General features: G+C 41.2%; 1 protein-coding gene across 6 annotated transcripts in view; it reads right to left on the reverse strand.

Annotated features, from left to right (window-relative positions):
- The window catches only part of mcamb (melanoma cell adhesion molecule b), a 38,921-nt gene that overhangs the window by 11,121 nt on the left and 13,393 nt on the right, over window positions 1-14,407 (reverse strand). For all 6 annotated transcript variants that reach the window (XM_078246228.1, XM_078246225.1, XM_078246222.1 and 3 more), the window contains 8 exons: window positions 2,302-2,426; window positions 1,980-2,211; window positions 1,529-1,599; window positions 1,332-1,419; window positions 993-1,172; window positions 643-770; window positions 329-464; window positions 75-190 (listed from right to left, as the gene is read on the reverse strand). In XM_078246228.1, the coding sequence (XP_078102354.1) occupies window positions 75-190; window positions 329-464; window positions 643-770; window positions 993-1,172; window positions 1,332-1,419; window positions 1,529-1,599; window positions 1,980-2,211; window positions 2,302-2,426 (1,076 nt within the window). The remainder of the gene's footprint in view (window positions 1-74; window positions 191-328; window positions 465-642; window positions 771-992; window positions 1,173-1,331; window positions 1,420-1,528; window positions 1,600-1,979; window positions 2,212-2,301; window positions 2,427-14,407) is intronic.

Below are 14,407 nucleotides of genomic sequence, written 5' to 3' on the forward strand. Positions count from 1 at the left end.
CTAAATACATGTTAATTCATTTGGGTGTTGTTTCGGTTTGCGTAATTGAACTGTACTGCATGTGTTTATGTGACCTTAATCCAGACTGTTTGTGTCTGGAGAGAAGAGAGGGCGTTGCAGGTTGCCATCAGCTCCTCTCCCTGGGCCACCACAACGGTGTCTTTAGGCATCACAACAGCAGGATCGAGGTCTACACACACACACACACACACACACACACACACCAGGGAGAGAGAGAAAAAATGTCATACTGGGCACAGGCAGTTGTAGTGCTGGTAGAATGTATTCATTGTCATGGTCACAAATCATATCAGAGCAGATTCCTTACAGTTGACAAACACTGTGGTGTTTCCCGAGATCTCATCAAAGGTGTCCGTGTCTGTAGAGGTACATTCGTAAACTCCGCTCTGACGACGGGTCACATTATCAATCACCAACACATTGCTATCTGCCAAGTCACTACCCTTCAAAAAGCAAAAGTAATCTTCAATCAACACAAAAACATACAGTAACTATTATTTGGAAATGTGGACATCAACAACTGAGGAAAATTGTGATCAGACAAAGTAGGTAGTAGTCACTATGTCACTGCCTTTGCATATGCATGAATAATGAGCATAAAAAAGGGTTGATCGTTCTTACTTTCTTACTGATTTTGAAGATTGAGGATGGCATATTCCCATTGCCCTGGCAGCGAATTTCGATCGAGTCTCCTTCCTTAATTTTGCCCTTTGGTGACTCCACCCAAACACTTACAGCTGTGGAGGGGTCTGAAACAGAGAGAGAAATTCAAGGTCAGAGTAGGTTTTAATGCACATATGGGCGTAATATTTTGGTGTCAACATAGATTGATGATATAGTGTATCATAACCATGGTCAATGTGGGGCAGTTGGCGTCACCGTTTAAAACTGTGATCGTCTCTCATTGAAAGAAACTTATGTGGTCTCCTAGTCCAGCATTATATTGGTGTTATACTATGTGTGGAACTCACAGTATACAGTGATGTTAATACGGTTGGTCTCGGTCATCTTTGTTCCTCCAGGAATAAAGTAGGTGATCTCACAGTAGAACAGATTATCTTTGTCCTCCTTTGTCACCTTCATGCTCAGCTCGCTCCTAACTGAGACCAGCTTAGTGGATTCAGTAGTAATGCTGGGCACCACCTTCACCACTGGAAGAAAAAAAAAAAAAAACATTTTGAAACGCACAAGACAAGGGAAGAAAAGGGAGGGAAGTGGAGGAAAAGATATTAAACCACATTAAATCACATTAAGCACAAACGAAAATAATGTAGATGCGTGTCGCAGATGTTGATCTCAATCTGTCTCACCATCCCGATCAGCGCGTAGTGGCGTGTTGTTTCGGTACCAAGTGATGTTCGGCGTGGGGAAGCCATTTTTGACCTCGCAGATCCCAATCTGTAGGAGAGGAGAGACAATGAGAAAAGACCAAATTCAAAATAATTAAATTTCAGCCTAATGGTAATTTCAGCATTTTTCTTACTCTGATGTGTCAAAGCTTGTTTACCTTGGATGGGCTGTCTTCGTTGACTGAAATCCCTGTTTGCACACCCTCAATGGTGGGACGTTCTGGTGTTTCTGCGTAGCAATTAAGAACTGAATCAAGAACTAGAAAAGGCTAAATTCGTTATAGAAAATGTCTTTGTTCAGGCAGCTGATCATTTGATGTTGTCACATATGCATATGTAGGTTGAAGTGTCAATGGAAGCACTTAAATGAGTTGAGGTGTCAGTTAAAGGCTAATTGCTGCAATGAGCTGAAGTTTTAGTTAAAGTAAAAAAGCTGAAAAAAGTTTAGGTGTTAGTTGAAGAAAATAAGGATGAAATAAGTTGAAATTTCACAAATTGTGTCATTGTGCGAGGGGGGGGTGACTTTGTAAACATTGTGATGCATAAATTATCTATGAAGTGTGGGAGTAAAAAGAGTTTGAGGGTGTTTTTTTTTTGGGCTAATCTTACCGAACACCTTCAGCTTTGTGCGTCCCTCCCCAGTCCCATCTGTTAGACCTTTAACGAGACAGATAAATTCCAGTTCGTCTACCGGCTGCACGTTGCTGATAGTCAGCACTATCTCTCCAGTGGCTCCGGTACCATTCACACTCATCCGCTCTGTGAACTGTGTGCCTCGGTCTACAACCTTCATGGTAGTGTCCTGGTAGTAGATTTTCTGCTTCTCACCCGAAGGTTTCACCTGAAGGTTGGAGTACAAAAGGATGAAACATTGCATGCATGGACATCATACCTCTCGGTGTATGCGTGCATCAGGCTTAAAGAAACTCACGTAGAACCACTGTATGACCATGCCGCCAACGCCGTCAGATGATGTAAACATGCAGGTAATCTGAGCTGTATCTCCCCTGAACACCTCCACTCTGTCCTCCATGTTCACCTCCACATTAGCCCAAACTGAAATGGAGAAAGAGAATATGGTTGTTGTTAAATATGTCTGTTCAACATTTTCAGTCATGTATTACCATACCAATCTCATATTTGCACCATAACAAGAATTTGTGTACTTGAGTGAGTAGTTCTCACTTCATTTTCATCTGCAATCACATTAGTAAGTTATTTTTGCAGTAAAATCATGTTAAAGTGAGTTTTAAATATGTTCTTAATGGTTTTTTTTTAATCAAAGACCTTTGGTAATATAATAGAAATGCTCTTTTAGCCTTCTAGTCTCTGATTGGGAAGGCTGTTGTACATGTTTGTTTGATTGAGCCGGCATCTGTCAATATTCAAGTTCCCCTGCAAATTTCCAAAATCCAGCGAGATTTCGGGATTGAAAGAGTGCCATTCAAACCTCTAATGAATGAATACGTTGTGGAAAATGTGATGGGAATATCACATAAATGTGCGTTTTATTGATTGATTCATAAACTAGTACTTCTCTTAAGGATTCCTTAAAGTGGTGAACAAACTATGTAACGGAGATATTGTTTCTAAATTACCTCAAACTTCTCTGTGCTGACATTTCTTCTTATCTAGCAAAATCCATGCCAATACCAATATATATCTGCCAATATTGGCCTATGCAGTATATCAGCCAATCAAACCATAAAGCCAATAAAGCTTCATTGAACTGAACGGGATTGTGATACAACAGAACCTCGAGTTTATTAGCTGAGACTAATGATTACCATCCTTACAAGAACCTGAATTATAATGAAGAAACAAACTTTTGCATCCACACCCTGTTGACACAAACTCAAAAGAGGCATGGAGGCAAAAAGAAGAGACAAGAAAGTCATGGAGGGTCAAAGGGAAGAGAGAGATGCTATGACAGGAATGAGAAGCCCACCCATGTCCACATTAATGTGCTGCATTCCACCATGTCACACTCTCACAGGAAGAAAGGCTCAATTTACAGGCAGCATAGTAGCCCCACTGTTCTTCCATGATCTGTCTCTGAGGAACGAGTGGTTTCCCCCTTCCAGGGTCTCTTGCCATCCTAGTAGTCTATAGGAGGGACCCCAAATTACACTTTACATCGCAGTGTGTCTGATGTACGAGATGCCAACAGGCGCTGTAGCCTGGAGGTAACAAGGCTGCCAGGTTTGATTTAGCCTTTCCTTGTGTTGCTGAATGTAGCTTTTCTTGTAGTTTATGTCAAGAGTTGCTCAGAAGAATGCAAATGCGGTTAATCTGTGTCCTGCATTGACCTTTTTTACTCTTTTTTTAACCTCAAGAAGCACAACATACAATACATAATAAAACACAGTTTCACAAGGATCGTTGTTTACATTATATTTTATTATATAAAAGCTTTTCTTACAGCGTGAACGCTCACATCAAGACTTTCAGGACTACGCTTCCTACTAATGTCGCAAGGTCTTCCACAGTAAATCGAGTTTGCTTAGTTACTTACTTGGGCCACTCCATCTACTGAAGAAGACCGTGAGATTTACCAGACAGCTCTTTAACGTAAAAAACTTAAAGCTTAAAACTTTCCAGCCACGAGTGTGGGGCAAAGCTCTGCGAACCTACCAACAATGTTCAGCCAAAAAGAGTGAAATACAGTAGATTATACAAAAATGGTTAACTGTTTTACATTTAATTTGTTTAGAAAAATTGGAGAATTGTTCAGACATTTTTTTCCAGGCAGAATCAGGTCACTAGTATACTGTATCAGGTATCCAGAGACACTTCATCCAGGAAAAATGATCAGATGCGTAGTCTTGCAGTTAAGTGAATTACCACACTAGGGCTGCCTGCTGATGAGCTTATTACCCAGCAGACACATCCCTGCTTCACTGCTGGCATTTCATTCCTTCATCATCTGCACGGATAACATTTACCACTCCTCCCCCCAAACTAAACCTCTGACTGCTCCTTGCCCTGCATCAACAATAAACATGCCTCCCCCTTCTTTTCCGATTCTTTCTCCTTCTGTCCACATCTCAAACCCCCTTTACTCTCCCACCTGCCTCTCCCTCTGCAGCGTCTTGCTGTTTACCGACAGCTAATGGAGCTGGACGGATGCTTTCATAAAGAAATCCAATTAGCCTCCTCACATGGACATTTCCTGGCCATTAGCAATGGAAGGACATTGCTGACTCACTCGCAGCATCCCATCCCCCACCTGAGGACTTACCTACAGTGAAAAGTGGGATTCAGAGAGCCAATTTCAGATTCTAGTTTGCATCATACAGAATGTTTCACAAACTCTTTCCCCATCCTGTCTGACAGCTGGAGTCTGTTTGCTCAGGGGAATCTCAATCAAATCTCATTAGTAATATGACCAGCATTCATCTACACAGTGCATCAATCAGAGCGGCTGGCACTCCAAGGCCTCAGATCGATCCTCTCTGGTAAAGAGAGAGCAGATATTGGAGTCAATGCACATTTGATAATAGTCCTAAATCAGTATGACAGAATCAAGCTGAGCATCCGTTCTGACAGCAGCATGCTGGGCCTCTCCAATTTTATGAGCTCCCCTCAGCAAACAATATCTTCGCCCTGAAGTGTGTGTTTGACCCTGAGACAACAATTTCACATGCTGAGTGTGATTTCCACAAGAGAGGGGAATGTGCTCTGTACACTAAAGTAAATATCTGCTGCTGAGGAGAGGAGAGAAGAGGAGACGAGACTGTGGCAACCTACAAAGTGGAGTCACTACGATGATGTGGTGCTATTTTACGTGGAAGTAAGATAGGAACTCAGGTATGTGTGTGTGTGTGTGTGTGTGTGTGTGTGTGTGTGTGTGTGTGAGAATATGGCTTCTTTAAATTATTTGTTTTGTCCGACCAACAATCCATAACCTGAAGATGTTCTGATGTTTGTCATCACATACATCCAAGCAAAACAACAAAAAACCAACAATTAAGAAGCTGAAATAAATTAATGTTTGGCAAATAGTTGGTTTAATTAACTAATCAATTCAGCTTTAATGAACAAATAAAGAATATATTTCACTTGATGTGAAGGAGCAGCGGAGAAGATCGTTCTCATGCAATTCTTGGCAAAAAAAGTGAATAAGCCTATTTCCCAAACAGCATCAAAAAACATCATTAAAGTTGTGGAAGCACATATTTAATATACAGTGTATGTGATATTGTCATACAATGTAAAAAAAAAAAATACTTAAATGACTTAGAAATTAAGCCTCAAATTTACAAGAATGCATAATAAAATGATTCCCACAGCACAGAAAAAAGAAAATCCTTACAATAACAGGACTGTTTTTATTCCCACAGATATGCAGAACACATACCACAGAAATGTTGCCGTCAAAACGAATATTTTGCTTTGATTTATGAAGCTAATTGAGTCTGGGTCACTTGCATACACACAATACACATGTATATCTTAATTACTGTGTCAGCGATGATAATCGAGCTTCAGTCAAGGCTGCAGGTGATCCCTAGACAGAAATAAACGTTTCGGTTCAGCTGTTCCAACCTTAAAACACAGCTCATCCCACAAAGAGGGCGGATTGTATTCAAAGGCACTGCAAGATCACTTAAAGATAAGACTAAATAAGCCCCACAACACACCCGTTACAAAAGGAGAGCACGGGAAGAAAGGATAAGATAATCTCAAGGGGGAAGTGGTATCAAAGACATTGTTATGTCTACAATGAAGTCAAAGCCTTTTGTCAGGATACACAATCAGTTTTTGTCATTGGAGGGGATGATAACAAAGTCTTCCATTAGGATTTTTTTTTAAACAAGTATGACCGTATATATCTTAAACAGACGCTTCAGTCCTCCCTCTGACAAGTACAGTAGACAGATGAGACGAGGCATGTGGTTGTTCAAAGGCTGGAATCTGTTTTGACTCTCTAACCATGAAGGGTTTAGTTAACGGACTGCAGTCAACCTGCTCCCTTTGTCTGCTCCGGCAGCTGGCCCACACCACAGATGGTCATCAGTGAGGGAGAGGAGAAGCTGTCCATCTTCAGCACATTAACTGGCATTCACATCAGATCGTCCTGGACTCCTCTTGACATTAACCTAACTAGGTTGCAGAATGGTGGCACAGGGGCAGAACATGGTCCCACAATGATTTCTTGGAGCTCTCTTTTTAAAAATGTATGAATATTAAAATATTTGTGGTAAAAGGTGGGAAAATATGGCCTGATGGTGATGCTTGAGTAAAGGTCAGAAGGTCACCAGAATAACCATGAATATCCGTAACAAATTTTAGGTCAACCTGGCTACTAGCTGTCAAGATATCTTTTACATGGATGGACAGACAGACATTAATTTCCTAAGGATCTGCGGGGAAAAAACATTAAGAAACCACTTCCTCAAATCTGAGGGGAAAAACTCTGATCAAAGCAGAAGCAGCGAGTGACAGGATGATCGCTGAGGTCAAGCGTAAGCAGAAACACACAACCTGAGATCTTTCAGCCTGTCTGTCTGGGAGCTGTGAGGTGGGACGAGACCATCAGATGTGCAATAGGATCTGTCACAAACACACACACACACACACACACACACGTGCCCACACACACACACACACACGTGCCCACACACACACACACACACACACGTGCCCACACACACACACACACACACACAGGTCTCTGAGCTGTATCAAACTACTGACCTGAACTTGAGACCAGACTCCGGCACTAAACACATTATTACATGGTTTGCAAATGTCTCAGAGCACATGACACACATCCTACTCTGCTATGTTTCATTCACTCGTTTCCAGCCACTTATTTCAGTGATTCACCAGCAGCCTTTCTGCTCTTTCTAAAAGGAACTATGCAGTTCAGAATCCATTAATCTAAAAAACAGAGAGCATGCAGTTTTGTTTGCATTACAGAGTCCTAATCTAATCTGTTTCTTCTATCACCAGCTCAGATTTATGGTACTGTATTAATATTTGCGTACCGTGGATTCCTCTGCTGAGATTCTAATTCATGTTTAATTTACTTCTGGCATGTCCCTTAAAGAAAAGGCTGCAACTCCACTGAACCAAGACATAAAAGGGTGAGTATGAATATTATATTAAAAGGGAGGACAGATAGCGAGACGGCAAGGCTTCCCTGTGTGTGTGCTTGTGTTCTTTTATGAACTTAGATTTAATTGCTTACTATCACCCACTAGCTTATCCTGTCAGGTGATATCACTGTTGAGAACACAAAGGCAGAACACAGACAACATGTGGGAGCATAATTATAATCATCTTAAAAATAAAAAAGGGCCATATTACATTCAATTATAATGTTATTGTTTAGTACTGAAACACAGCATGCATTGCATACCACAGTGTATATTACTTTGAACCAAATATTTCCCCTTTCGACACGCCAGTATAATGAAGCGACAGCTCGGGAACATGTTTCCAGCCCTGTCACATCTAAGAATAACAATAGCCTATCAAGCTTGTTTGCTTACATGATACAGCAGAATTGCAGCGCACTGACCCGCCTGGCACCAGAAATAGCAGCCGTAATTCAGAACAGGGTGAGACAGTGAGAGGGATCATGAGAAAACAGTACCTCAGTCAGGCTGCTCTTTGTACAGATGTAAATAGGTCTGAGGAGAGGGAGTGGAGTACAGAGTTAATATGAGGAAACGGATAAAAGAGAGGATAGAGAAAGAAAAGACAGAGGTGGGGCGGGAGAAGAAATCAAGAGATGTGTGAAGAAAGAGGGTTTGGTTCTCTGACAGTTACTGTGGCCTCTGACATTTATCGCACTGATCCCCTCAAAGGCAGTATCTTGCGGGGAGAAGGAAATGTTATCAAGCCGAAGATAACAACTCTCACTCAGTGTGGCTCCTGACAAGCTGCAGGAAGTCATGTCACACAAAGGCACCTTTTACTTTAAGGGTGCATTCACTCCAGTCAACAGCTCTCTTATTCATGCCAAATATATTTATAACTGGTATTAAAACTGGCTGGCAGTGTAGCAGTTATGGCCTTGCACAGCTTACATTGGGGGGGGGGGGGGGTCCTACAAAAAAGGTATCATCCCTTCATGTTTACCAGGCAAAGAGGGTCTAACAAAAGATGCAATCAAGTTGCATTTGGGGATTTATATGATCCAGTGATTTTGAAGCTTGAGTGAGGATATCTCAGCCTTTGCTAAATCCAATCTGACCATTATTTTTTATGCCTCGTTATTCTTAAATCTGTCTCTTTAATTCCCTGAATATTATAGTAGTTCAATAATTGAGTGCCCCTTTATCTTTATCTGGAAGAAACCATACAAAAATAAATGTTATATTGTCATTAATTATAAGAAATGTTTTCTTCATTTCAAAGTTTGAAGCTAGTTGGCTAAGGGGAAAATTAAGGTTCAAGTTAACAAGAATGCACATAGTGACTCCACATAATGAAAATCTGGCATTGACAAGCAAATACAGCAGATCCCATCTCCTGGAAAACTGAGAAACTTCATAGACACATTTGAGGGATGGGCAGACACGGCCACATTTTTGCCGCCCTTTGCCATTTGTCCATTGCCAGAACAGTAGCCCCACAAAGTTTGGGTCAACTCATCTTGCCTAAATGGTGCAGAGGAATGTTGCGAGAAACTCTTGAAAACGTATACACTAAAGGCCTTGTTACACATTCATCAATCACATTAGTCCCAAAGACAGACAGACACACAGACACACACACCCCCTTCCCCGCGGCGCAGCTCCTGGCACAGCAGACACATTTCTCCATAAACTCAACATGCAGCAGGGTTTCTAATGCCATAAAAGAGCCACTCAACCGAAAGAATGACAGATTCTTCTACAGCAGAGACCAATATGATATTTGCAGCCATTGTTTTGCAGTACTAATGATTATGTTACGCCATTTCTAAAGATCCAGCTAACAATCCTGCCAACTGTAATTCTGCAGTGGCGCTCATTGGGGATCTTTCCATAAACCCCTCCGGCACCAGGCTCTTTGACACAAGTGCGTTTTACTGTTTCTTCATAAATATGCATGCTTTTTTTTATCCTGTTTGCTTGTTACCAGTTAGGAAGGCTTTCATTTATTAATGAGGAGTCCACTGCCCTCATTAAGGTTACATCAAGGGGAGACATTTCTAAAACTAGTCTTGTTGCTACGACCTTGGGCTGAGTGGATGGCTCTATTCCCACTATGCTGGCTGCACACAGTAACCCTCCTAAAGTTGAGGACTAGCCAACAGCTCCTAACAGAAATAGCACCTAGAAACTGGACTCTGAGGAATTACAGGAGTTTAAGGTGTAAATGGATCAAAATAGGATGCGTGCAGATCAGTAAACCAGATGTTGTTGATCGCTATCAAATTATACGTATACATTTTTGACCACTAGTAGACGACAAAACACTGCAATATGGTGTAAACGTTACAAAGTAATTTACCATGAATGTGTGCTTGCATGTATTTGACTGGCCAACGCAGGATGACATCGCATTGTGTTGGAGAATAAAATTGAGCCTGGTTCAGCTTTTTGTCTGAAAACCCTGCATTGTTTTGCTGGAAGCAGAACTGTTACAATTATGTGGTATCATGCATCTTGGGCAACCAGGATGCCCCCTTTTACCACTTTCTGATGTCTTTCTAGACTGACAATTAAGCAATAGATCAAAGAAAAAAAACTGACATATAATTAAGAATACAAAAAATCATAGATAAATATATGACTCTAATACACAGTTGGAAGTGCTCCTCCTGTGTGGGGTTCAGGTGATGTTTTAATTGCTGTGTGCAGAGACAATGAGACGGACAGTGGCAGCTGCAGCAACCAAACTGCACATTCCCACGATGCCTGAGAGAAAACAAGGTCAACTTGTCATAGTGACCTGCCAGACACTTTTCCTAACACACACACACACACACACACACACACACACACACACACACACACACACACACACACACACACACACACACACACACACACACACACACACACACACACACACACACACACACACACACACACACACACACACACACGACAACGATTTCCAAAAGGCAGAGGAGACGAAGGATACAAAGAATGTAAATACAGTGGAGAGGATCAGAGTGGACCACACACCAGGGGAGATAGGGAGAGTCACATCGCTCTCTGATTTCTCCTGGTGATCTGACACTATATTCCATTTCAACAGACCACCTGTTGTACAGATCAGACCTGGCTCGGTTCTCAGCATGCAAGACTCCAGTCTATCTTTCAGGAGGGGTCTGCCGACTTACAACTGGTACACAGTACAGGTGGGGGGGGGGGGGGGGGGAAATCGATAAAGCATAGTATCGCAATATGTTCCGTGGCAATACTGTATCGATACAGACGCCAAGTATCGATCTATCATTATATATGTGTTGGTCAGTTTGTCTGCTTGACAATTCCATTTTGCAGCAATAAAACTGAAGTGAGATGAACAAACAGAGAAATGTATCTTTTTAGATAAAACAGATATTAACAAAGTTTTCCTTAGGGGAAATAATTTGAAAAATTTGAAGTTGGAAAAAAGGTACTACATTGCAATATATCGCAGACTATTGCAATATCTTTAAAATTGCAATAATATTATATCATAAGGTAAGTATCGTGACAATATCATATCGTGAGGCCTCTGGTGATTCCCACCCCTATGAGATACTATGAGGTACTCTTGTTCTTTTATTGTTCCCAAATGACTCACATCCATAAACTTCTTTCACAGCAGATTTTGACTTGTCACAGCGGGAAAGCGCAGGTGCTGCACAGGTGCTCTGTTGCAGCAATAATAATGTTGTTAGTTAGACCTGTGTCAAGTCAAAACATCTGATTTGAAAAAGGCCTATTACATTTTTTGTTTCACTCCACATTTTGGGTTTGTTATGCCATGTCTGTACACTTTTTAATAAAGACAGAATGCACTTGGACTGCTTGAAGAGTTCTGGACTGCCATCAAATTAATTTGTGAGCAGTCTCATACCCCAGCTGTAAAGAGCCAACCGCAGGCCTTCAGCTATGAGGAGCAGCCCAGGTCCACTGACCTGAGGCTAATCCCTCTTTGATAAGCAGTTCTTTAACCTCAGCAGTTACACCCCAAAGAAAGTCCACACTGTTCCCCAGCCTTTGATAACTACTTGGCAACAAGACCGACTCCTCTTTAGTTTCCACACTCAGCTATTTTGACACACACACACACACACACACACACACACACACACACACACACACACACACACACGTGAGAGTAATTTAATTTGTATGGTCATGGGAAGATGACCGCATCCCACATGAAGTCCCATGTCATTTATTCAACATATTTTGTATGCATGTGTGTGTGTGTGTGTGTGTGTGTGTGTGTGTGTGTGTGTAAATCTCAGTGGGCCATTTCCTCCTGCTTGCTCCCATAGTGGTCTCAACGCCCCCTCCATCCTCTTTCCCACACGACAAAATGGTCTCCATATCAGCCATACTGTCAGCAGGCAGAAGTAAAATAACACACGCTGCTTTCGAAGTATGGGAAAGGCCAACAGGGAAGGTATTTTTGTACATTGCCGATTGTGACGGTACAGAAACTGTGAGAGAGAGAGAGAGAGAGAGAGAGAGAGAGAGAGAGAGAGAGAGAGAGAAATGTCCCATGACATGGCTTCACAAATATGAGATGTACGTTGCTTGCTGCTGGCATATTGTGGCTAAAGATAGATCACAGATACACAAACACACTGAAAGCTTTTTACCCATTGACTCACGGGATAAAGTACTCAGCAGCAGCTCTCTCCTTTTTTGGTGGACGCTGCAAATGGCAATAATGAATCGCAAAATCGTTAACTGCTCTTTTTTATGACAGGACTATCTATTTGCAACCTACAGGGGTCAGTTTTTATATGTGTGTGTTTGATATCAAAGTATCTGTACCAAAATCTTATATTAAACTAAAATCACCCTTGTTAAAGTGCCAGTGTTACCAAGACATGGTCCGATTGCTACAGGGCAACACACCCTGTTGTTTTGTGTTATATAAGTTCAAATGCAATCTGGCATTTCAAAATAAAAACCATGTCGGAAATCTAATGCATTCCAATGTTTGTGATATATATATATATATATATATATATATATATATATATATATATATATATATATATATATATGTTGGAAGTAGGGGTGTTGAAATTCGTTGACAGGATAATCGTAATTGAATCGTGAGACTAGTGAAGATTCACATCCTTAGTTGGAAGAATTAAAGATCCCATGAAACGGGCACTTTCATGTCATGGAAAAACTTTCAGTCCTGAATCTGTTAAAAGGAAGTGGTGACCTAATGTGGGGTATATGCCATACAGGATGGATGGTAGATACAGGAATAATTCCCATGTTTACGACCTGCAAGCTTTCACGTAACATTACAACACAAGACAGTTGTATGATTACAGAGTTGGTCAAGTGACATTTAGGGACAATATAACCTATTACATTAACAAGTATTGATACCTGTAAAGGCCTCATGAAAAAATTTAATTGTCTAGAGATGGGCACAAGTAACGTTTTCCCAGATCAAGTGATCGCATGCCGTTCATCTTTTATTATTTCGACCAGAGTTGGTTGAGTTGTGAGCCCTTTTTGTTTAATATTAACTCATTAACCCCTTGAGTTCCCTCTTGGCGAGTAATCAAGGAATCGATTATTCCCGCCCATCCCTAATATCGTCACACCTTTTTGGATATGTACCTCCTCTACGCACTACCATATTCTCCTTAGCTGATATCCCATTGGTTTATACTTGAATAAACAAACTATCCCTCACTTTGTTGTGTCCTGCCACATCCTGTTTAAATAGGTAATACATTACATAATGGAGGTAAAGATACCATTTAAGGCTGCTTTCGACACTGGCTACACAAGTTCTAATCCACAGGACAGTGGAAGAGGATTCACAGGTAAAAATTAAACTGGTCATTTGGTGCAAATTGCCCAAAAATTCTCAATCTCAAGTTCTAGCAAAAATCAGTACCAGTGATGATGTGATGCTCACATGCTGTACTTGCCAAAAGCTTTGCCTATTTATCACAGGACATATAATAAGATTGATTTAAAATATTTCACATGTTGTGATTTGAGGTTGTTTGTGCAGCATGATGAAGCAAAGGAGCAATGAAAACAATGATCTCTTTTGACTGCATCAGATGTTTCTACCAAGAGCCGATTAAGATGAAATGACTGAAACTGAACCAAATCACATCAGATCACTTTCTACTGAATGTCTGTTGTGACCTAGATAGAAAAGGATGTTTCAGTAATCACAGTTTCATCAGAAGAGAAAGAACGAAGCACAAAAATAACTAACTGATGTTAACTACAGCTTTGAGATATACTCTTATGACAGAAAACAATATAAATTAAGACCTTAACAAACCCAGACAAACAGTAATTCAGAGAGGAGAGGAATCATAAAAGTTATCTATCCACAGTTACCTACTGTAACTAACACTGTGCAGCCACAGCAAACACATCAGTCTGCTCTGTGGAGTCAGCGGCACAGTGTCATGGCTGAGGCCTGCATTAGGTTAAAAGGATCCTAATGTGCATTAGATCAGCACGGAGCATTATTTCAGGAAAACAACATCCATTATTAAGCAGGGTGTTGAACTATCAGAGAACAGACAGAGATCCTGACAGGCCTCTAGTCTCCACTTGTGCCAGTGAAGCTCCCAGAGGGAAACTTCAGATCCAAGGATCAGCTCCAGCTTTGTACTCCTAGAGCTCAAATCTCTGCTAGTTCTCTTTCTAGCATTTATCTGCAGTGGCACCAAGAGCTCAACACACTGCCACTTAAGAAACCACATGCATATAAACAAACGAATGTGAAAGAAATGTTTTGACCAGGTCAAGCCCACCACAGCCCAAATCATCCTGCCTTAACTGCACCTCTAGCCACAGCAAAAGCAAAAGAGACCAGAGGGCAAAAGAGAGAGGCCCCTGGGCCAGGCAGTGAGGGTTTCTCTCACT

The sequence above is a fragment of the Sander vitreus genome, chromosome 3, assembly GCF_031162955.1.
Source record: "Sander vitreus isolate 19-12246 chromosome 3, sanVit1, whole genome shotgun sequence".
Taxonomy (NCBI): Eukaryota; Metazoa; Chordata; class Actinopteri; order Perciformes; family Percidae; genus Sander; species Sander vitreus.